The 23705-nt window shown below is 70.0% G+C and overlaps 2 protein-coding genes across 2 annotated transcripts; one reads left to right on the forward strand and one right to left on the reverse strand.

Annotated features, from left to right (window-relative positions):
* Positions 1-300: 300 nt before the first annotated feature.
* SEMA3B (semaphorin 3B) lies at positions 301-5739 on the reverse strand. The gene is made up of 18 exons (XM_032194358.1): positions 5705-5739; positions 4853-4998; positions 4022-4179; positions 3843-3905; positions 3641-3760; positions 3468-3561; positions 3261-3380; positions 2909-3054; positions 2718-2832; positions 2553-2622; positions 2335-2479; positions 2013-2232; positions 1838-1929; positions 1685-1726; positions 1431-1588; positions 1297-1352; positions 1087-1226; positions 301-1003 (listed from the first exon to the last, which is right to left on the reverse strand). Exons 2-18 carry the CDS (start codon positions 4968-4970, stop codon positions 614-616), a joined length of 2247 nt encoding a protein of 748 aa, XP_032050249.1. The 5' UTR covers positions 4971-4998; positions 5705-5739; the 3' UTR covers positions 301-613.
* Positions 5740-12682: 6943 nt separating this feature from the next.
* Positions 12683-22294, forward strand: SLC38A3 (solute carrier family 38 member 3). The gene is made up of 16 exons (XM_032194025.1): positions 12683-12779; positions 17122-17305; positions 17753-17834; positions 17947-18062; positions 18189-18262; positions 18347-18439; positions 18537-18618; positions 19309-19391; positions 19476-19534; positions 19655-19828; positions 19916-19995; positions 20084-20184; positions 20273-20397; positions 20947-21091; positions 21246-21349; positions 21606-22294. Exons 2-16 carry the CDS (start codon positions 17196-17198, stop codon positions 21708-21710), a joined length of 1533 nt encoding a protein of 510 aa, XP_032049916.1. The 5' UTR covers positions 12683-12779; positions 17122-17195; the 3' UTR covers positions 21711-22294.
* The last annotated feature ends 1411 nt before the right edge of the window (positions 22295-23705 follow it).

Here is a 23705-nt window from a genome sequence, read left to right on the forward strand (position 1 = left end):
TGGAAATAAAATATTTTAAAGACCATGTGCTGCTGGTGCTTTGGGAAGGGGGGACAGTGGTGCCCGGAGTCAGGGCTGGTGTCAATGTCCCTGAAATGGAGGGGATAGGTGGTGGGCACGAGTTCACCTCCCTGGGGCTGGTGGAAAATGCTGCGCTTTGGTTTTAATTCTGTGGAAGAGAAAATAGGTGGGGGGAAGAGCCCTGGTGCCATAGGCGCCATAGGTGCTGGATCCCAGAAGCACCCGTGGGGGGCATGAGGACACGACACACACACGGGGGGCACGCTCGTGGGGCCCCTGTGCTGACTCCTCTGCTTTATTGAGCTCAATTAGTACAAGACCGGGGTGGCTCCCACCTGCCCCCCGCCTGCATCGCCCGGGCCGCCCCCTCCGACCCCCGCAGCGCGGCTGCTCCCTCGCCCCCGGGGGCCCCCTTTGCCATACCGGGGCTGCCTCGGCCGGGTGCGCGCCCGCTGCTACCAGCTGTTCATAAACAGAGCGGGGCCCGCGCCCGGCCGGGAGCCCCCCACGGCCACTGCGAGCCCCTCTCGCCACGCGGCAGAGCCAGGCCCGGTCCCCGCTCCTAGGCAGCGCCCGGTGCCCGGGCCCGGTGTCACCAGGGGGAAGCGCTGCGGGGACCCCGCGGCCCTCCCCGGGTGCGGCGGCGGCGGGCGGCCTGCAGCTCCTCTCCGGGCCTCGCGGGGGGCCCGGCTTGGGTGCGGGGGGCCCGTGAGCCGCCCCTCGGCCCCTCGCAGGCCGCCTCGGGCCGCTCCAGCAGCTGGAGGAAGTCCCGGTACCAGAGGGTGCGGGAGGGCGCGGGGGCGCCCGGGGCCGGCGGTGCTGCCGCCCGGCTGGCGGTGATCACCTCCAGCGCCAGGCGCAGCAGGGGCTGGGTGAAGCCGTGCTCGGTGGCGCGGCACAGGTAGAGGCCGGCGTCGGAGCGCTGGACGCTGCGCAGGAGCAGCCCCCGCTCCGTCCAAACCACCCGCTCGTCCGGCTGCACCTGCGGCACCAGCGGGAGGTCAGGGCACGGAGGGGGATGTAGGGAGACCCCCCCCCCCCCAACCTCCAAGCCTCAGCACCTACCTCTCGCTGGGGAGCATCGGGGCTGTGCTGGTAGGTCCAGAGCACGCGGGCTTGTAGGGATCGGGGCACGCACTCCAGGAAGGTGCTGCTACCCTCCACGGCGTAGAGCTGCCTCTGGGGCACGCGGCCCCGCCGTGGCTCTGCGGGACGAGGCCTCCTGTCAGCCCCCAGCCCGGCAGGGCCGCCGGGCCCCACCGGTGTCCCCCTCACCTTCGGAGCAGAGCAGGTTGGGGTCCCCATTGCGGACGTCCTGCCGGCGGGAGCGCCTGCAGGAAGGGAGGGAGATGGGGAGCTGCGGGGGCACGGCGCGTGCTTTGCCCAGGTTTTGGGCAGGCAGTGCCTACCTTTTGGTGCTGGGCACGTAGCGGGTGCAGGCGGTGCCGTCCCAGGCGCAGTACGGGTCCCTGGCCAGGCAGCACTCGGCGCAGGCTTTGCCGTAGGCACTGCAGCGGTGGAGGGGCAGCTGGGCCACTGCCGTGGTCGAGCCGGCATAGAGCTGTTGCTGCAGGGAGAAGGGGGCTCAGCACCCCACTGGGGGATGCAGGGACCCTCCCCATGGGGCCAGCAGTGTTTCAGCCCCTTTGTCTGCTCCCCTTACCCGCTTGGAGGAGAGCTGCAGGCTGATGATGGGGGATGCATCCTGCCGGGAGAGCAAGGGTGGGCGTTGTGGAGAGCTGGGGACTCACTGGGGGGTGTGGAGCCCCCAGCAGCCACCCCCAGCGATGGGGGAAGGCAGGCGGCTGCCCCTCACCTGGAAGACCTGCAGCTCCTCCAGCAGCAGCTCCTCCATGCCGTGCCACCTCTCCTGGGGCACTGAGACCACCTTCAGCACGGTGCCGACATCTGTGGGGAGGGTGGTGAGGCGGAGGTCCCGGGCATGGCCCCGCAGCCGCAGCTCTCACCCTTTGGCCCAGGGCAGCACGTGCCTGTGCCAATGAAGAGGACGTCGTAGTGGCCATCAGCGGCAGAGACGCGGTCAACGGCGATGCAGGTGAAGGTGTAGGGCACGCCGGCTTGCAGGAAGAGGGGCCGCTGGCCGTGGGGCAGCACCGGGTTGTACATGAGAGGGTGGTGCCGGGCAAACTGGATCACCTCATCCGGGAAGTCCTTGGTGGAGCTGAAGGTGCCGAAGGTTTTGCTGGGGCACTGCAGGAGGCAGCGCTGGGTGAGCGGGGTCCCCACTCCCCACATCCAGCCCCCTCCCCACACCCCTGGGGCTGACTGGGTGCCACCCGCCCTGCCACGTACCATGCCTGGCCGGGGGTAGGGCACACGAGCCTGGTACGGCACCCACTGGTAATTGGGGCCCTCCTTGTGCGCAAAGGGCCCCAGGAAAGCCCGGCGGATGTCAGCCATGGTGTAGACACAGACGGCCGAGCCCTGGAAGACGGAGCTGGCAGGAGAGAGACAGGGCGACGTGAGGGGCGAGCGCGCCTGGGGCACGCGTGGAGGGAGATCAGCTTTACCTGGAGGTGGAGAAGACCGCGTAGACCAAGGGGTTGCGCTTGTCCCTTGTCTGCAGCAGGAAGACGTCCCCTGTGGGCAGGCAGAAAGGACAGCGTCAGCGTGGCCACCCTGGCCCTGCAGGGCGCAACGGCACCTCTATGCCGGCCACCCCGGCGAGCACTCACGGAGCTCGTCGAAGTACGTGTCAGCACCGTCGGCACCCGGCACGGCACAGACCAGCCGGGCCTTCAGGAACGTCGTCCACTTGTTCACCAGGCTCCTCTGCCCGCCCACGTCGTTCTGCGGGGTGAGGGGCAGCCGGTGGGTGAGCGGTGGTGCCCACACCCCGGGCACCCCTGCCCCTGCCTGCACCCACCCTGCAGATCTGGCCGATGCGGGTGAAGCTGGTCTTGCCCAGCCCCTGCTGCCGCTCCACCGCCGTCTCACGGAAGAAGAAGTAGATTTTGTCGTCGTCGGGGTTCTCGCTCTCAGGCACCCAAAAAACGTCCACGAACTTGGGCTCTGGGGGCAGAGAGGTGCCACATCCAGAGCCCGCAGGCACCCGGCAGGCACAGGGACCCCCGGAGAGCCGTGGGCAGCGCTCCCACCCCGTCAGGCCCCATGGGAGGATAGAGGACAGGCACAGCGGAGCCCGGTGAGCTCGTCACCCGGACGGCTGCATCCAGCAGGGTGCCCGAGCCCTCCCGCCCCGGGTGCCCTGCACTGACCGTTGAGCCAGCGGGAGTCGTGCTGCTCGGTACGGACGGAGGGGCGCGGACCCAGGCTGCGGAAGATGGTGAAGTCGCGCCCCATCAGATCGGTGGCCACCCCGGAGTAGAGCTCCTCACCTGGCAGGCACCAAGGGAAGCGTCACCGGGAGCCCTCTCCCGCTGACTGCCGCGACAGCCCCAGCTCCTCCCTCGCTCCCCTCCTACCCACGAGAACAGAGGCGGCCGTGTGCCGGGGGTCATAGGGGCTCTTTCCCTTGCCATCCTCAGCGCGCCGTGGGTCCAGCTTGAAGACGTGGTCCTGGGGGAATGGGGTCAGCACCGGCAGCCGGGGCCATGCCGTGCCGTGCCGTGCTGTGCTGTGCTGTGCTGCAGCTCACCTCCGTGTGCTGGCCGACTTCCACGAAGGCACAGGTGGGGTGGAAGGCGCCGGTGCCGCAGGCATACAGGTGGGTCCGGTTGTAGGCGTGCAGGATCTTCACAAAGTTCATGCACTCGGCCTGGGGGGACAGGGGGCGGCTCTGAGGTCCCCGCTCCACCGGTGCCTCACCCAGCACCCTGCCCGCCCCATCCTGCACTCACAGTGATGTCCTTGCCAGCCCAGTTGCACTCTTCCCTCCACTCCACCGGTGCAGGCCAGTAGATCTGCAGGCAGGAGGGGAACGGTAGCAGCTCCCAGGACCCAGATGAGAGCCACCAAACCTGTGGCACGTCACGGGAGGCACCTGCACCACCCTGTGCCACCCTCCTGGCCCCGTTACCTTCCTCTCCCGCTGGCCGATGTTGTCCAGGCTCAGCGACACCAGGTGGTTCTTGGCGCCCACGAAGAGGCGGCCGCGCTCCTCGTCCAGCAGCAGGGCCTCGTAGCAGCACGAGCGCTCCAGCTGGAAGAGGCGCAGCCCGTGGCGGGCCCGCAGCTCTGCGGGGCCAGGACACCCCGCTCAGCCCTGCCCGCTGCAGCCCCTGTGCTGGAGGGGACCCAGGGGTCCCTCAGCATGCTCCCATCCCATCCCACAGAGGACTTTGGGGTCCTGGGGGACCCGCAGCTGCCCCCACCGATGCGCCTGGAGGTGGTGGGGTGCCCCAACTCCCCGGGCACCCCAACACCCATCCCGGGTGCAAGCGAGCCCAGAGCAGGGCTGAGATCCCAGCCCCACGGTGCGGCCACGTCTCCGAGGTGCCCGGACAGGGGGCTGTGGCCCCTCACCGCCCGGTCCCATCCCCCAGACCCGTCCCACCGGCTTTCCCGGCTCCGCCGCCCCCGCAGCGGCCCACCATCCATCTCGGCACGGCGGGCGGCGGGGAGAAAGGGCCTTTTCTCTGCCCCGCGGAGCTAATCCCTCGCGGCAGGAACAAACGGCTCTTTGTCACGGCCGCTCACTGGGACCCCGTACCCACGGCTGGGGGGCACCGAGGTGACTCCCCGACCCGGCACCCCGGTGCATGGGAACCGGGAGGGGGGGGGAGCACGACACGGAGTCCCCCGGTGGGCCCAGCGTCCCCACGCTCCCCCGTTGCACCTGCACCGTCCCTGCTCGGTGGCTGCGGGGTGTCCCCTCGCCCGTCCCACCCCACGGGTTGCCCGCACTCACCCGGGAAGGCCAGCCGGAGGCGGGGGGTAGCAGTGGCGGGTGGGGGGCGCCCGGCGGCGGGGCCACGCAGCAGGAGCAGCAGCAGCAGGAGCAGCAGCAGCAGCAGCGGGCTGCTCATGGCTGGTGCCTGGCTCGCAGCCCCTCGGCTGGAGGCAGAGGGGGGGACGTCAGCTCGGGTTACAGCCCCCTCCCCGCTGGCCCTCGGGGGGGGTCTCCCCACCACTCCATGCATGGCTGGCAGCGGTGCCCCCGGTGGGACCCCTCTGGTTTGGCCACCGTGGGGACGCGGAGAGGGTGAGGGTGCCCTGGGCATCGCCCTACAGCGAGCCCGGCACAGCGCAGGGGGGCTGGCTGAGGGGACCCCCTTGCCGGGTGCAGGTTGGGGTATGCAGGTGGGGGGGTGCTGGCTGCTGCCCCCCTCCCTCCCAGCATTCAGACTCCAAAATTAACGGGCTCCGTGAGCGCTCCCCCTGCCCCGACCCTGGGGAAACTGAGGCAGGCGCCCCGGGAGTGCTCCGAGCTGCCCTGCGTGGACGGGGCGAGCACCGAGGGGGGGGGCAACAACCGCGTCCCCCTCCCGTACCTCAGTTTCCCCATCTCTGCGCCCTTCCTCGGGGCGGGGGGGGGCGGCTCCGCCTGGCTGCGGGGCCGAGCAGGTGGCACGGCCCGGCACGGCACGGCACCGACCCGAGGGGCCCCCACCGGGGCTGCTCCCCCCGGGCGGAGCCGAGCCCGGCCCCGCCGCCGCCGTCCAGGCGAGTCTCGGCGGCTCGGCCCTTGCCCCCCCCCCCCCCCCGCCCCGGTCCCTTCCCCGTTCCCCTCCCCGGTCCCGTCCCGGGCGGCGGCACCCACCTGGGGCTCGGCGCGGCTCGGCCCGGTCCCGCACGGCCCCGCCCCGACCCGGAGGGCGGTGGGGCGGCCCCGACGGGGCGGGGCGGGGGCGGGGGGCGGCCCGGAACGGCCCGGAACGGCCCGGCCCGGGGGTGTGAGTGTGTGTCTGTGTGTGTGTGTGTGTGTAGGGGGGTGGCACACACGTGCAAACACGCGCAAACACGTGCGCACCCGCAAGCACCTGCACAGCACCTGCCCGCGCACGATGCGCACGCCGTGCGCCCCCCCCCCCCCAAACACACACACACCCTTTGGGGACCCCCCCCCCCCTCCCCGGGGCGCACGCCTCCGCCCGCAGCTCCACGCTGCTCCCCGGCACGCCCGTCGCACACGCACACGCCACGCACGTAGCCACACGCCGTGCCACGGCCGGTGGCACCCGCCCGTGGGTGGCCCCGCGGTGCCACCACCCCGCGGTGCCACCGCCGCCGACACCGCTGAGCTGAGCACCGCCGCGCTCAGCGCACCCACGGGGGTGGCTATGGGTAATAGGGGGGGGACCCAGGACCCACGGGGGGGCCCCGCTCAGCTGCAGCCCAGATGTCTGGCCCGCGCCCAGGCTGCAGCAAACAAAATTCCTCCGCTGCCTTCCATTTTCCAGCCGGCGCTGCCAAGAATAGCAAGTGCTGAGAGGTGCCGGCAGCGGGGCCACGCGCGCCTCGGCCCGCAAGGAGGGCCGGGGAGGGACACGGGGACTGGGCTGCCCTTAGGGGCCACCCCCACACCCCCAGCCTCGTCCCCCCCTCCCCGGCTCGGATGGCTGCGGAGAGCTTTGCTTCTCCGCAAGACTTTGCCCGGGCCGTGAGGCGCTGCGGGACTTTGGGCTGGGCAGAGGGTGGCTCCAGCCAAGGGAAAGCGCCGTGGGGGGGCCCGTGCCTGCTGGCCCTGCCATCGCCTCCTGCCTTGCTGCACGGCGTCCTAGGGCTGGCCGTGGCAGTAGGGACGTGGGTCCAGAGCCCCCCGCCACCCCTGCTCCCAACCAGGAGCGGGATGGGGCACAGGGGGCAATGGCAGGGGGATGTCACCCCTCCCCGGGGGCCGGGAGGGCTCCCAGCACCACGAGGGCCAGCGGGGACGTGGCGAGGTGGCCTGAGGGTGGCCAGTGCCAGCACGGCCTGAGCCCCGCAGCGCTGCAGGGCCCTGCCAGCAGCGGCTCCGCCTGCAGAAGCCATCAGGCGTCACAAGGGCCGTGGCTCCGTCCCGGAAAAACAGCGCTGGAGCTGCCAGGGCCGGGCAGTTGTGGAAGGGGGGGGGGGGTGCGCCACGTTGCCACCAGCCCCCCCCTGCTCCACAGCAGCTCCCTGCGGCGGGGTGATAAGGAGAGGGACTCCCAGACAGCCCAGGAGGACACGGGAGAGGCCGCCTCCAGCTCCAGGATGGGCACGGTCCCGTGTCCCAAGTGACCCTGGAAGGGTGCCCGGCGATGCTGGGAGGACCCCTGGGGACAGGGTGCTGGCCCTGCGGGGGGGGGCAAAGCTGGGAGCCGGCCCCATGCGTGCCCTGAGAGACGGCCGGGGTCGCACAGATTTTGTCTGCGGGGCTGTGTGGGCCAGGGAGACCGTCCCCACGGCCCGGCGTGTCCCAGGGAGCTGTGCGGCCTCACCCCCCCGCTCCTCCCCATCCCTAGCGAAGCAAGGAACTCATCAATTTTCCACCCCGCTGCTTTTCAGCCCGCGTTTTGTCTCCTGTTCCCAGCCAGACCCCAGCAATGGGCTTTGTCTGCGCAGCGCCAGGGGGCCTCCCCGAAGGATGGCCACCGTCGGCCTTGCCATCAGCATGGGGACGTGCCAGCCCCAGCCGGAGTCCCCCCATGCTTGTGGGGGCACCCATCCAGAGCCCCCCACCCAGGGGGGGACAGGAGCAAAAGATGGGCTTTGTGCCAGGTGCTGCTGTCCCTGCGGCATCGCTTCTTGGCCAGGGGGAGCGCATGGAGGCAGGAGAGGCCCCCTGTCACCCACCTGCACCCCAACACCGGGCACCCCAAACCCCTAATGCCTCGTGATGGCACAGCAGAGGTGGGTTTGGAGCTCATCTGGCATACAGCGAGGGCAGGTGGCACCCCCTGCTGCCATCTCTCCACCTCCTTCCCCCACCATCCCAAAGCTGGCTCCGGGCACCTTGGTGCGAGCCTAAACTGGCACCGGGATGCAGCCGTGGCCCTGCAGCTGTGGGGGGCTGTGCCAGGGTCGGGATGGAGCCCCCGGCGCTGTCCCTCACCCCAGAGCCAATGCAGCAAGCGGGGCCCCCGCACATTCCTGCCGGGATTAGGTGGCAGCCCCGGCCGCGCCAGCTAATCCCACTGTAACAGCCCCCTCTGTGCTGGGCCGAGCAGGGCCATGGGGGGCTTTGGGGCATCACCACCGAGCTGCCCCTCTGTGGGGGCTGCTGGGCGAGCCCTGGGGCGGGTGGTGCCAATGTGTCCCCCCCATGCAGCACAGAGGAAAGAAATTTGGGTCCCGACCCACCGAGCCCCCACGCTCAGCCGGGGACACGCACGGGCCCTTTACCCACCCCCGCAGCCCCAGGCTAACGTCAGCCCCTCACTACCTGCTTGCTCGTCCCCCACCCCAGGCCCGGCCGTGGCCACCTTGTCCCTGTGGGACCGGGCGGCTCCCCAGGGGACTCGCACAGCGCCGCTGCGGCGGGGACGGCTGGGCCGGGCGGCCACCGCGCATAAAGCGGCCATTGATGGGCACGGCCGTGGCCGCGGCGGCACAACGGGGCCTTGTCCCGGCCCGGTGCCCCACCGCTGCTCGGGCTTGCCCCGGTTTAGGGCAGAGCCTCTGTCCCCAAGCCAGCACCCAGGGGTGCTCCGAAGCCCCCCCAGAACAGCGGTGCTCGTAGAGACTGCCAAAGGACCCAGCCCCCCCGGCCCCCGGCGCAGCCCCACAGCCCTTGTCTCACCTCCGCCTCCTCGCCCGGGGTGCTTTGGGCTGGGGCAGTGGCTGCTGCCCGCTCTTTAAACCCCAAATCGCTGACGGGTGCCAGTCCCAAGGGCGGGGGTGGAGGGAGGGACGCGGAGCCCGGTCCCTGCTGTCGGGACCGGCAGCAACAAAGGGCGCTGTGTCCTCCCCACCCGGAGACGTCCATCGGGACCCAGGGGGCACGGGAGCACCCGGTCCCGGCGGCCAGGCTGGCCCTGGTCCCTTGACCGCAGCGGCTGGGAAATGTCACCGCCTGTGTCCCGACAGCCCCCGAGCATCTCGGTGGCCTCGGGCCCCTGGCACCCCCGGGTGAGGGTGCGGGACCGCTTGGGTGGCCACGGAGCATCTGTAGGGCACAGGCCGGGGCCACCCTATGGGTGCCGGGTGGACACATGAGAGGTCTCAGGCAGCAACCTGGGACCCACCGGGGATGGAGACAGGCAGCAGCAGCAGCAGGTGCCACGTCCAGTGCCTCCTCACCCCGTCACCCACCACGCAGACCGCGGAGCAGAGCGCTGCTCGCAGCGGGCAGCGGGCTGGGAGGAGCGGCGGAGGCACCGGGGGCTGCTGCTGCGATCCAGGGGGACCCGGGCAGGCTGGGGGTAGGAGCCCGGAGAGGCTTCACCGGGAGGAACGGAGCCGGGCCCCGCAGCCCTGCTGGTCCCCGGCCAGCCCCGCGCCCTGCCGGCACACGGGGGCGCAGCGCAGCGCCGGGGGGGAGCCGGGGCGAGGGAGCCACGGGCGGGCCCGGGGGAGCCCCCGACCCCCCGGCGGCCACCAGGGGGCACCCGGGCCCCACCGGGAGGCGGCGGGGGCGGGGGGCTGGGGGCGCGGCCCCTGCCCGGAGCCTCGGCCCCCGCCGCGCCCCCGCCGCGTCCCCGGTGCGTCCCCGCTTCCCACGGCCCCCTTACCCCCGGCCTTACCCCACCGCCCCCGGCCCCCCTGTTTGCTCGGTCCCCGGGGGGGGCCGCGGGGCCGCCCGGGGGCGCGGGTCAAGGCCGGTGCCCGCAGCCAACGGCAGGAGGGGGAGGGAGCGGGAGGCCCCCCCCCGGCAGCCCAACGGGGAGAGGGGGCGATGCGCACCCCACGGCTGCCCCACGCATCCCCCGCTGCCCCACACATCGCCCCCTCCCGCCCCGCTAAATATTAACCGGGTGTCCCCAGGGCCTCGTGTCCCGTGCACGCCCCAGCTGCGCTTGGGGACGCGTGCGGGTGTCCCACGGGGATGGACAGGGAACCCCCGGCCGGGCGGAGCGGGGCTGGGCACAGAACCGGGGGCAGCTTCACCAGGAATTCCCTGAGCATCCTCAGGGCACCGGGAGCAGTGGCAGGGCTGCCTGGGGCAGTGTGGCACACAGGGGTGCAGGAGGGGTGCTGCCCAAGCCCCAGCACGCTGCTCGTCCCCCCCTCCTGGCATTCGGGCATCCCCCGGGCAGGGCATCCCAGTGGAGCTGGCACGCGGCGGCCTGGACCGGGTGGCCACTGCCCTGTCCCCTTGTCCCAGTGTCCCTCGTCGCAGCGCCGCGGGACGCACTGGGGAGGCAGGTGATCGAGCAGTGATAAACCCACCCTGCCAGGTCCGGGGAGCCGCGTTCTGCTCCTGGCTTCTGTAAAGTTAATTGGTTTAGAGTTTCCAGGAACAAACGAAGGAGAAAAACACTCTCCCGGTGTGTGGGGCCATTGAACGCTCTCTGGCGAGTTATAATTGCAAATCATGTTTTGAAATCACATTAACCAATTATTCCTTGTTGTTGTTGTGCCCAGCCACAGGACAGCGTGTGCATGGTGGTGGCGGCCTCCGAGGCGAGGGGGAGGCCGGGGAGCTGTGCCTGTCCTACCGGCGGGGCGGACGGTGATGCCTGGCGCCAGGGACCGGAGGCACCCGCTGGCTTTGTCCCCAGCAAGGACGAGTGCCTGGAGGCTTCTAGCTCGAGAGGCCGTGTGACAGCACTTGGGAGAGCCGCTGGGGCCGTGGTTAAAGCCATCACCTCAGCCATGTGCTCCTGGGATCACCGATCTTGGCCCCAGGAAGGTTGTTGGGCAAGGAAGCCGAGCGTGACCCTCGGCGCGCACCCGGCCAGCCCCCGGCACCCTGCGCCCGTCCTTCATGGCTGAGGATGCTCGGATCCACCCAGGTCCCCGTTCCGGCCGCCTTCATCCAGCGCCAGGCGGGGCTGGCTCCCAGGGCCGTGGCTTTCGTGGGCTGGCTGAGCCAGGGGACGCGCATGGCTGGGGCTGCACGAGGCGGTGGCTGCGGGTGGCACGGGGCAGGCAGAGGGGAGCTGGGCGCGGGGAGCCTTGGGGTGTGCTCCAGTCCTGGGGCTTGGTGGCTTTTCTCCCTCTTCTTCCTCCTCCCTGCTGCGATATTCTGCAAAGCTCCGGCTGTGTTTGCGCGCACGGTTTGTGTTCATCTGCCCGGCTGAAAAGGAGGGGAGGGGGAGAAGCACACTGTGCGTCGGGAGACAAGGGAGGGGATGGCACAGTGGGGCACTCCTTCATTTCGCAGCAAAAGGAGACGGAGGATTTGGGAACCAAGAACCACCAGCGGCGTTTCTAAGTCACTGGGCTGCAGAGGAGCGAGACCTGTCCCCATCCCCATCCCCATCCCCATCCCTGTCCTTGTCCCTGTCGTGCCGCTGAGCGCAGCCTGCGGGTGCTGGCTGCTGGGGCTGTGTTTGCGCTCTGGGCGGCTGCTGGCGGCTGCCGTTTACGAGCCCCGTACGAGGCTGTGCGCTGCCACCCGTCCCCGGGGAGCGCGGTGCCACGTGGCCGGCGGGTGCCCGCCCTCGCCGGGGTGGGGAGGGTTAAGCGGATGGAGCACGGCTCTGGGTGCCCTGACCCCCCCGACGCCGAACCTGGCCGCCTCGCCCCGGCACGCCGGCCAGCGCTGGTTCAGCACTTACGCATGATGCTGTTATTAGAAATTAGTTAATGGATGTCTCCGGCCGAACGGGAGCGGTGGTAACAGGCGCGGGAGCAGGGGGCAGAACCAGCCGTGGCTGTCGGTGTGGTATTTAGCAGCTGCCCCAGTGCTCCCAGGCAAGTGGGTGCTGCTGCTGCTGCCCGCTGCGCTGGGGCCGGGCACGTTCTCCTCCCCACGGCCGGACCCCGATGCTCGCCGCCAGCTGGAGGAGCCCTCCTGATCTGCTCCGTCAGGGTTTATGCACATCGTGTGTATCTGTAACATAAATGCAGGGTCCTAGGGGCATGTGGGGCTGGGGGGGTGTTGTTTTTGGGGGGGTAGCAAGGTGCCTCGCTGCTGCTGCAAGGCACAAGGAGTTTAAGGAGAAGCCCCACAAAGTAGCCAGCCCACTGGGTACAACAACACAGGGCTGTTTTGCGAGGGGAGGAGCATTCAAGGAGTCCCCTGTCACCACAGCGTGGATCCAGCAGATTTTTCCCCTAAGAAAAACCCCATGGGAACCAGCGGGGCTCAGCATGCCTCACGTGGCACTCAGGCCCCCCAGCGTGCTAGGGACAGCGGCAGGCTGACAACCAGGCTCCCTGGGCATCCCTGCAGCACACAGAACGCTCCTCAGAGAAAAAAAAAATAAATAAAAATCCCCTTTGGGGCTCTTTTGGGGGGCAAACCCCAACACTTTGAGCGTAAAAAGCAGCTTCAGCGCGTGGTGGGAAGCTTGAAGGGTCCCGCCCTGCCCCTTTTACCCCCACGGCGGAGGCAGCGGCTGCCCTGCGGAGGGGCAGAGGGCTAAAATCGTGCCCTCCTGCCCCTCGGGACAGCACCCACTGCCCAGCCACTCGCTGCCCTCGGACCTTGGGGTGGGGTCGGGGAGGCTGAGCCAGCCCCGGCCGTCGGCGCTGGGCGCTGGGGGGGCCGCGGGTGGCCGTGCCCGGTGGCGGTGGGGCCAGCGGGGCCGGCTGTGCGTGCGCCTCCCCCTCGCCACCGGCCTCCCCAGCGGTTCGCACTGACGCTGCCCCGGCTGCGCAGAGAGATTGGGAGCCGTGGCACGGGGGGCGGGCCTGGGCTCCCGTTTAATCCCCGCTCCGTCGGGATTAGGGCCGGAGGAGGCTCGGTAATCTGCCGGCGGCTCGGCGCGCACCCGGCGCCGTTGGCTGGGCTGGCAGCGAGGCGGCACTGAGGGGACGGGCAGGTAGGACCCGCGGCACCCGCGGCCCCACGCTCTCCCCTTTGCTGCTTTCTCCCAGCCTTTGCCGGGGTGGGAGGCTGCGGAGGCTCTCCCCCAATTCGCCCCCTTCCCTCCGCGTGCCCCCCCCTGCCGCTTCCCTGCGCCCCAGCTCCGGCGCACGCAGCCCCGGTGCCCGCTCACCTTCTCCTCCCCAAACTTCCAAACTTCCTCGGAGCCCCGCTCCCACCGCCAGCTGTTCTGCTGGAGGAGGGGGGAACCGCTCAGTCCTGCCCCGAGCTGCTGGCAGGAGCAGCTCCCCACGCCGCCCCACGCCGCCCCACGCCGCCCCACGCCGCGGCAGCTTGCAGGTGGCAGAGCCGGAGCGCAGGGGCTGTTTGCTTTGCCGTTGCCTTTTCCTCTTCCCTCTCCAGCTGCTGAAACCCTCCCACAACGTATTAAAAAAAAAAAAAAAATCCTACGAATGCTCATAAAAAGGCAGAGGCTGCCTTGCCGGAGCTGGAGCCTCACGCTCACCGCCCTCGGTGGCACCACGCTGCTGGGGGGGGGGGCCGCGTGGCCACCCCGCGAGTCTTGCCCCTGGCTCTGCCGATAACAGCCACCCCCGAGCTCCCCGTTTTTTCCACTTTAATTTTTAATCGGCGGTGGCAGCCGCGTATGTTGGTTACAGCTGGAAAGGGCCGTAGCGGGATCGGGTGTCAGGGCGTCACAGGGGCTCCCGGGCGGCGGGGCCGTGCGTGCCGTGCCGCCAGGGCCGGGTATTTTTAGGGCAAGCGCAGCCAGACGGGAGGCTCACGGCGTTCCCCGAGCGTCTTGCGCCAGCCGGAGAGAAACCAGCCGGGGGAAACCGAGGCACCGCGCGGTGCTGGATGCCGCTAGCGCCGTGTCCGCCGCAGGGCCGCAGGACAGCCCTGGCTCAGGGGGCCGGGGGGGGGTCCCTGGGTGCTGCGCCTGGGCAGGGGGAGGAGACGGGAATTTTCCACTGGCATCTGGATCAGGCCCAAGCAGAGCGGTTGCATCGGCGGGTCCGGCGGCGTGCCGTAACCCCGGGCTGTCACCGTGGGCACAGCGCGGCGCTCCTTGCAGCGCTGCCTGTAGCCCCCTACCCGGACACGAGCGGCTGGGGTCCGCCAGGGATTCGTGGGCAGCTCCGGGGGGTGTGGGGGGGCATCGGGGTGCTGCCCCCGCGGGGAGCCTGGCCGAGGTGCAAAGGTCCCCGCAGCGCCTGGCCGGGCTGCAGCTGCACTCGCACGCTGGGGCCGCGGCCACGGCAAACAAACGGGCCCCGGCAGAGGCTGTTTTCCTTGGCATGGGGGTGCTGGGGGGAGGACTGGGATCCCACGGGTTCCTCTGGCTGAGAAAACAGAGGCCCCTGCCCCCGGCCTTCTCGCCGCGTGGGTCCTGGCCACCCCCGCATCCCCCACCGCCACGGAGTTGCTGACGCAAGGCTGGGGCCAGCTGGGTCCCCCCCAAAATCACAGCCCACAGTTGGGGTGCTGAGCTCCTGGCGGCGTCCCGCGAAGGCAGGTGTGCTTTAGGGAGCGAGCTCCCGAGAGACGTCTCGCTTCCCAGGAGCAAGGCGTGCGAGAAAAGCTAAAATAGTGTTTTCAGGTGCTTTCCACCCATTTAATCCCTGCGACAGCACCGTCCTGTCCAGGTGACACCAGCCCCGTCACGGGCTTGGCATCCTTGCGCTGCGTCCCCACACCGTGCCTCAGTTTCCCTGTTGTCTGCCAGAGGCTGGGTGATGTGTGGCAATGTTTGGCTTTGCCACCCCCTGTTCACGGTGTCCCCAACCCTGGCACGTCCACCGCTGCGGGACGGCGCTGGGGCTGGTGACAGCAGCGAGCCTGTCACCTGGCACAGACAACGGGGGCTTTGCTAGCTTGGAGAAGGGACCTGGGGCTGCCGGGGGATGTGGCATTTGCGCACCCTGTCCCCAGCTGCCTGCGGTGACATCCTGCCTCTCTGGCGAGGGTCTCCAGCAGGGCTGTCTGGGGAGGGTCTCAGCTCACCCTGCTGTCCCGGCGCCAGCCCGCGGCCCTGGGCGAGGCCGTACGTGCGTAGTCGGGAGGTGGGAGCGCAGCACGCAGCTAAAAGCAGGGCTGGGTGCTAAATTTAGGAAGGCAGGTCAGGGGAAAAACACAGGTCTGCCTTGTGCCGGGCTGTGGGAGGGAGGCCCGGCGGCAACGCCTGGGGACCCCAGCGGGGCTGGTGGCCGTGCCATCACCCTCCTGCTGCCACCTCCCCGAGCCAGGAGCTGCGCTGCGATGCTTTTGGGGCCGGTGGGCGCAAGGAGGGCTGTGTAGCCCCCAGCCCGCGAGGCGCAACGCCTGGCTGCCCGCGTGCAGGCCGGCAGCTGCGTCGGGCTCGGCGCTAAAGCCGGATTACAGCCGCCACGGTGCCGCGGCCCCCGCCCCAGCTGGGGAGGATTAGCCGGGATGGGGTCCGGGCACCGCATCCCTGCTTGGGGCAGCGCCTGCATCCGCACAGGGCTTTGGTGGCTCGGGGCACCCCTGCGCCTGGAGCCTGGCACGTGGCGCTGGGACGTGAGCGGGCTGGCTGGCAGCGTCAGCGCGGTGTCCTCGAGCTCGGTGACACCGGGAACGGCCCCTGGGCAAGCGACAGCCGAGCGCGGGGGGTTTGGTGGCACCGTGGGTGGCAGCCCTGTGGGGTCTGCTCGCTCCTACCCCTGCCACCGGTCCCCAGACAGGGCGCCGTGCCGCCGGGGCGCCCACCGCTGCGCGAGTCCCCGACCTGGGGGCCACCCCGGGGACATCCGTTGCGCTGTTTATTTGCTGTTCTGCAGAACCTTATCGCAAAGCAAACAGCACCCGTGAGGGGCACGACCGAAGCGTCACCGGTCCCTCGCCCCTTCCCCCGGTGCCACCGGGCAGGGACCAAAGGCCGGTCTGGCCGCCGAGGTGGCAGCGAGTGCTGCCGGGGCCGTGCCAGCTCCGCCGGCGGGAGGAAGCCGGGCGCGACGCTCACCGCATAAGAAACGAGCCCGGCCGTCGCCTGGCCGTGCCGGGAGGTGCTGGGGGAGGCCGACGTTCCCCGGGCTGCGGCCGTGGCCCCGCAGGAGGAGGGGGCTGCGGAGGGGAGAGCGCAGGGGGGCTTGGGGACCTTGCGGCCTGGCACCGGGGCACCGGCGATGCCCGGTGGAGGGCCGGGCGAGGGACGTGTCCGTGGCGGTGGGAAGGCGCGGAGCTAACGGCAGCGCTGGGACGTGCTGGCAGCCCCGTCCGTGCCTGGATGCAGCCCAAGCTGAGGCCCAGTGGAGGGGATAAATCATCGCCCAGCGGCCGCCTGCGGTTCGCTCGCTTCCCCCGCATGGCTCGGCCTTGCCGGGTTGGGGCGGGAGGATGTGGCCCCCGCTGTGCCTCAGTTTCTCCACGTGGGCAGGTGCTGTAAAAGGGGTGGGGGGGAGGAGGGTGGACGCGTGCCCCCACCCCATGGCTTAGCCTCGCTGACCCCCCGAGGGCTGCCTGTGAGCCAGCGCGTGGCCTGGGGTGACCCTGCTGGGGCTCCTCGTCCCCCTGGCAGTGGGAACAGGGCGAGAGCCGTGGGGGCTTGGGGATGCTGGAGACCTTCCCCAGTGCAGCCAGCGGGGCTGCTATCCCTGTGACCCCCATCCCGGGGTCTCAGCAGTGGGCAGAGCCACAGAGAGAGCCACCCGGTCCCCAGGGCCACCGTGGGACCCCAAGTGCTGGCTCAGGACCGCAGGGACGGCTGCAGCCCCCGCAGCCCCTTGGGGACTCACAGCCCCGCTGATGGAGCAGCAGCATCCTCCCGGGGCTGGGACCGTGCCACATCCTCTGGGGCCGGTGACACCTCCTGTCTCGGTGGGGCTCATGGAGACCCTTGGGTGATGGGGACAGCGGGGGGTGGCGGTGGTGGCAGCAGGGGACGGTGTGGGGCAGCGGGGCCGTGCCCCGACTGCCAGCCTGCCCCAGAAAGCGGCCCTGTGCCGTTTCCCAGCGGGGCGGGGAGGGCTGGGCTCGCACAGAGGCGGCTTTGTGCCGCTTGCCAAGGCGTCCCCGCTCGGCAGCCCGGCCGCCATCCCCTGCCAAGGACTCGTCTCACAGCCCCGCGCTTTCCTGCTCCGCTTGCCAGCCCTGACGTGCCCCTGAGCCCCCCTGCGGTGGCAGCGGGGGGTCCCCGAGCTCCCTGCCCCGTCCCACGCTGCCTCCCCTGACCCACCAGTGCTGGGAGGGGAAACTGAGGCTGGGCGCCAAGCCCTGCTGGGGAGGCTGGGCCACCTGAGCCGGGAGGTCCCAGTCACCGCGGGGATGCGCCGGGGCGCCCGTCCCTGCTGACCTGGCCCCCGTGGGGACCCCGTCACCAGGCCCTGCAGCTCCCACCCGGAGCCGGACCCCGCGTCTCGCCCAGCCTCGAGGAGCTGCATCCGTGCCGCCCACCATGGAGGCCCCGGAGCTGCCGGTGCAGGCAGAGATGGTGGAGCTGGTGCCCAACGGGAAGCACGCGGCCGCGCTCAGCACCACCGCCCTCCCCTCGCTGGCGGGTGACAGGTAGGGCTCTGGGGACAGGTGGCTTCCTTGGGTGGGTCTGGGCACCTCTGTCTGGGTGCCCACGGCCTGGCCTTGCGTGGGGCTGGGGGCTCTGGGGGTCCTGGGGGCTCCGGGAGATTTGGGGGGCTTGGCGCACTGAGCGTGCAGAGAGCTCGAGGGGACTCGGGGCTCTGGGAACTTGGGGCTTTTGGGGTTCTTGGGGTTGCTTGTGGGTTTTGGGGGGGGCTCAGGACGCTCGGTGCTGGTAGGGGGCTGGAGGGGCTCAGGGCACGTTGGGGGCTTGGGTCTCTCGTGGGGCTCAGAGCGCTTGGGGTGTGCAGAGGGCTCAGGGGCAGGGGGGAGCTGCCCCAACCCCGGCCCCCGTGCCCTGGCGCTGCTGGGGGGGGCCGTGGCGTCCCCGTCTCCGCTTGGCCTCCCGCTTCCCCCGCTCCTCCCTCCGGCGCCCAGGTTTGACGAGAACCAGCGCAGCGCGGAGATGGAGGAGTTCCTGCCCCACGGTGCTGAGAAGAAGCAGACGCACTTCACCGACGTGAGTGGCGGCACGGGGCCACCCCCCCCACACACCTCCCCAAAGCCCCCCCCTTTGGCAGCATCCCACCCGTGTGACCGTCCCCCCCTCCCCTTGTGCCCCGTGCGTGCAGTTCGAAGGCAAGACGTCGTTTGGGATGTCCGTCTTCAACCTGAGCAACGCCATCATGGGCAGCGGCATCCTGGGGCTGGCGTACGCCATGGCCAACACCGGCATCGTCCTGTTCCTGTGAGTGGTGCCGGGCACCCGGGGGGGGCCCCGGGTTTGGGGGATGCAAGGATTGGTGTCACCAGAGACACAGTGGCCAGCGGGGGACCGAGGGGCTGGCTTGTGACCGTGCTGTCCCCCCCGCAGCTTCCTCCTGACGGCCGTGGCCCTGCTCTCCAGCTACTCCATCCACCTCCTGCTGAAGTCCTCGGGCATCGTGGGTGAGCGCCGGGACCCCAGCAGCCGGCGGGGCTGTGCCTGGATCCCCCCCCTCAACCCTCACTGCGTCCCCTCTCCCCTCACAGGCATCCGTGCCTACGAGCAGTTGGGCTACCGAGCTTTCGGCACGCCGGGCAAGCTGGCCGCAGCCATCGCCATAACGCTGCAGAACATCGGGGGTGAGGAGCTGGGGGGGGGGGGTCTTTTTGGGGTGGGGACACGGGGACGGGGGACACCAGGCGGCCCCCACCACGCTGTCCTCGCTCTGCCCCGCAGCCATGTCCAGCTACCTGTACATCGTCAAGTCCGAGGTGCCCCTCGTCATCCAGACCTTCCTCAACCTGGAGGAGAAGACCGCGTGAGTGTCCCCGACCCCTCCAGCCACGTCCCGTCCCCCCCACCCCTGCGTCCCCGCCCGGCAGGCGCCCTGGATTCCTCTCCAGCTGTGCAGCCCCTGGCGGGATTTAGTGGCGTTAAGCCACTGCTATTTTTGATCGCTGTCAGCGCTGAATAAGCCCCTGGGTGGGATTAGACCGGGGTGAACTTCCAATCCCCGCTCCTCGCCCCCCAAGGGGGATCAGCCCACCTGTTCCTCCTCCCGGGGGATGCCGGCTCGAGGGTCCCCAAGGAGACCCGGGGAACCCCGGCGGTCTCCACGTGAGCACAGAGGTCTCCGAAGGGACACCAGCATCCCTGAGGACACCGGCATCCTTGTGGACACCAGCATCCATGGGGACGCCAGCCATGGGGTCCAAAGAACCCGACTTTGGAGTCCCCGTGCTGACGCAGAGGTCTCAGTGATCCCGGAGATGCCATCTCAAGTGTCCCCGGGGATGCCAGCACCGAAGTCTCCGTGTCCTCGAGGGATGCCAACATCCCTGGGGACACCAGTTCAAAGGTCCAGGGATGTCAGCCCGGGTGCTGCCAGCTCAGGGCCCCCCCCCAGAAGGCAGACAGCCCCCCCAAGCTCATGTCCACCCCCCCCACCCCGCATCAGGTGAGGCTTGTTCCCCAGCTGAGCGGGGCTGTGAGCAGCCTCTGCTTCCAGGGACTGGTACCTGAACGGGAACTACCTGGTGATCCTGGTCTCCGTCACCATCATCCTGCCCCTGGCCCTCATGAAGCAGCTGGGTAAGTGGGGTATGGGGGTTTGGGGGGGGGCACAGGGGGCTGGGGGCAGCCCGGTGCCCACCGCTGCTCCCCTGTCCCCCCCAGGCTACCTCGGCTACGCCAGCGGCTTCTCCCTCAGCTGCATGGTTTTCTTCCTCATCTCGGTGAGCACGGCACCGATCCCCACCGCCCCCTTTTTCGCCTGGTTTCGTTCACCCAAACCCGGGCGGCTGACATGGTGCCCCCCCCCCACACCCCCTTTGCTTCTCCCCCAACCCTCCCAGGTCATCTACAAGAAGTTTCAGATCCCCTGCCCTCTCCCCGACCAAGTGGGGAACGGCACGGGCGGCCTCAACTCCACGGCAGCCAGCAGCGGGGGGCACTGGGACGACTCCCTGGGCCCGCAGCCCCCCGAGCTGGGCGCCTGCACCCCCAGCTTCTTCACCCTCAACTCCCAGGTAGGGTTTTGGGGGCTGCGGCGGGGGGGGTCCCGGCCCCGGGGCGAGCTGCCTGTGCCCTGCGCTCAGCCACCCGCCCCCTCGCAGACGGCCTACACCATCCCCATCATGGCCTTCGCCTTCGTGTGCCACCCCGAGGTGCTGCCCATCTACACGGAGCTGAAGGAGTGAGTGCAGGGGGGGCGGGGGGGGTACCCAGGGGGTGCCCGCTGCCCCCCCAGGGGTGGGGTTGGCGCTGACACCCATCTCCCGCAGCCCCTCCAAGAAGAAGATGCAGTGCATCTCCAACATCTCCATCGCCGTCATGTACCTCATGTACTTCCTGGCCGCCCTCTTTGGCTACCTCACGTTTTACGGTGAGCCCCAGGGCAGCTCGGGGACGGTGGCACCACGGGGGACGTCCCGGGGGTGCCGGTGCTGACCCCGCGTCCGCGGTGCCCCCAGGGCGCGTGGAGTCGGAGCTGCTGCACACCTACAGCAGGGTGGATCCCTTCGACGTGCTGATCCTCTGCGTGCGGGTGGCCGTGCTGACGGCCGTCACGCTCACCGTCCCCATCGTCCTCTTCCCGGTGAGGGGTCCTTTGGGGACACCAGGCTGCCCCCATGGCCAACCTTTGGCCGCAGATCCAAGCGCTGAGAGGAGAAACTGAGGCTGGGGAGGGGGGACAGGGAACAGGGAACAGGGGGGGTGTGGGGACAGGGCTGGGCAGCAGTGGGGAGGTGGGGATGGGAGGGGATGGATTGATGGGATGGGGATGGGATGGATTGATGGGATGGGAGGGGATGGGATGGGATGGGAATGGGATGGGAGGGGAGCGGATGGGATGGGATTGGATGGGATGGATTGATGGGCGGGGATGGGATGATTGATGGGATGGATGGGGATGGGACGGATTGATGGGATGGGACAGGACGGGAGGGGACAGAATGGGATGGGGATGGAATGGGATGGGGTGGGAGTAGAAAGAATGGGATGGGGTGGGTGGGATGGGATGGCAGCGTATGGTTTGGGAGTGTATGGGGTGGATGCATATGGGAAGGGAGCATATGGGATGGGACGGGGTGACCCCTGGCTCCACGGATGGAGCGTGACCTCCCCGCCCTGTGCCCATCCCCAGGTGCGCCGGGCCATCCAGCAGATGCTGTTCCATGGCAAGAACTTCAGCTGGATCCGCCACGTCGCCATCGCCGTGGTCCTGCTGACCTTCATCAACCTCCTGGTCATTTTTGCCCCCTCCATCCTTGGCATCTTTGGCATGATCGGTGAGCAGCAGCGCTGGCACCCGGCCCCGCCACGTGCCCCCCGCCAGCAGCCCCCAGCCCCGTCCCTGTCCCCCCGGGCTGCTCCCCAGCGCAGGGCAGGACCCGGTGGGGGCTGCAGGGCTCACCCTGCCTGCTCCGTCACCGTCTGCCGCAGGTGCCACCTCTGCCCCCTGCCTCATCTTCATCTTCCCGGCCATCTTTTACATCCGCATCATGCCCAAGGACAAGGAGCCCCTGCGCTCCACCCCCAAAATCCTGGTAAGCCCTGGGCCCCCACCCCTGGGTGCTGGTGGGGGAGGACGAGCACGGGGATGGGGGCCAGCCCTTGCGCCTCAGGGATGCGCCACGCTGCCGTCCCCTGCAGGGTGACACCGGGGGCGTGAGGACGGAGGAGACGTGGATGAGGTCTCCTGAGTCTTCACTGGGGTGGGGGCCCCCTGGACCCCCTCCTGGCTCTGCCTGGGGTGGCGGGTGGCGGTGGGCAGCCCCCATCCTCTGCTCTGTCCCCTCGCAGGCCGCCTGCTTCGCTCTCCTCGGGGTGCTCTTCATGATCATGAGCCTGAGCTTCATCATCATCGACTGGGCCACGGGGGGGGGCAGGAGTGGCGGCAGCCACTAGCCACCCTGGCTGCCCACCCTGACCCCAACCCCAACCCTGCCAGGACCTCCCCCGGGGCCCCCACCTTCGCCTCCCGCCCTTGCCCTTGGCTGGTGGGAGGGGGGCACGAGACACGGCCAGCTTAGGGGACCCCAGCCCGTGCCCGCACCTCCCTGCTCTGCGCCTCAGTTTCCCCATCTGTGAATTGGGGAGATCAGCGCTTCCCTACCTCACCAGGGGACGGGGGGCTCGGGGGCCAGCCCAGCTCGGGGACATCCTCTTGCCCTCCGCTGGCACCAGAGCCCCGAGGGCAGCGTCTGCGGGGCTGGTGGCCAGCCCTGGGCAGTGCCCCAGCCACCCGCCCTGTCCCCTGCTGTCCCCGTCCCCTCCGAGCCAGCTCCCCTTCGCCCCCTGTGACCCCCGGCACGCTCCTGAGCTCGCCGGGGGCCGGCTGGCTGCTGTCAGCCCAGGTACCCAGGGGCTGTCCCTGTCCCTGTGGGAAGGTGACACACACACAGCGGGGGTGGCTGCTGCTGGTTTCCGTCGGTGCTGTGGCTTGGCCACCGGTAGCGGCCACGCTGGGGCCATTCTGCTGCTCCCCGGGGCAGCGCAGGCACCCTGAGCACCCCGGGGTGCTGGCTGGGGTGCGCGGGGCAGCGTGGCTTGGGGACGGCTGGGTGGGTGGGTGGGGGGGTGGGAGGGGGGGGAAGCTTTGGAGCTGCTGTCCTGCACGCATCCCCTGATGCCAGGGTGATGGGCACCGCCCAGCCTGCGCCCTTCTCCTGCCACCGGCCTGTCCGTCTGTCCGTCTGTCCGTCCGTCTGTCCGTCTGTCCGTGCCATTGGGATCTCCCAGCCGTGCCGAGGTGCGGGGGACGGCTCCCTCCACGACGGTGGGCAGCGGGGGCGGGCAGAGAGGTAGGCTGGGGTGGGGGGGGGGTGGGGATGCTCGCCAAGTAAATAAGAGACGTATTTTTTTACGGGGGTGGTGGAGGCTGGGACGCTTTTTATAAATACTGTATATAAGAGTAGATCTTTTTTTAACGCGTTGCGTGGCTCTCGGTAGCTCCGGGGCCGTGGAGGGGGGTCGGGGTTGGCTGGCAGGGCACCAGCCCCAGCACCCCTACCCCTGCCCACCTCTCCGGGCTGCCCGGGGGCGGCGCTTTTAAATTATAAGCGGGGGTTGGCTCTGTGCTGGAGGAGGGCGACCGAGGAAACCCGTGCGAGTAACAATAAAGAGTAAAAGAAGGCGTGAGGCGTGCCGGGCTGTCTGAGCAGGATGGGGGGCTGCTGGCTGCGGGGGGACACACGGGGACAGGGGGGGGCCGTGGGGACACGGGGACAGCGGGGACGCGGGGACAGCGCCGGGCTCCCCGGGCGCACGGCGGCGCTGCGCCCCCGCCGACGGCCGCGGCCGGGCTCCTGCGCGCAGCCCCGCGGGCGCCGTGGGGCGCTGCCGCCCTGCCCACGCGGGGCGTGGGGCCGGGGCACGGCGTGGGAGACCCCCGGCTGCCCTCGGGACGCCGCGGGGATCCCTCGGCCCTGCGGTGGAGCTCCGGTCCCCTCCCCGCCGCTGCCCTGTGGCTCCCTCATCCTGCAGGAGGCGCGTCCTGGCAGCCCGTGGGGCTGGCGCAGCGTGGGGGCTCCCACGCGTGGGGCTGTTTTCCCCGAGCAATCCCCTAGGAAAGCGCTCGGTGACAGCTGGGAGCAAATCCGGATCGCTGGCACCAAACAACCTCAGCGGTGGCTGCAGCTGGGAGGCACGGGGGTGCCACAGGGTGGCCGGGGAGGGGGCAGATCCCTGCGTGATGTGTTTGGGGACACGTCCTCCCCCCAGCGACAACGGAGGGCTGATTTTGTGGGTCCTCGGCTCTGGGAAATGAGGGTCCCCGTGGGGAGAGCTCAGCCTGGCACCAGTGCTCCCCATAAGCTGGGGGCGCTGGCAGTGGCACGTTTGGAGCGTGACCTCCTGTCCCCAGCCGTCCGGCAGTGTGACACACGGGTCCCCAGGTGCTGA

Source organism: Aythya fuligula, chromosome 10 (genome assembly GCF_009819795.1).
Source record: "Aythya fuligula isolate bAytFul2 chromosome 10, bAytFul2.pri, whole genome shotgun sequence".
NCBI classification, from domain to species: Eukaryota; Metazoa; Chordata; class Aves; order Anseriformes; family Anatidae; genus Aythya; species Aythya fuligula.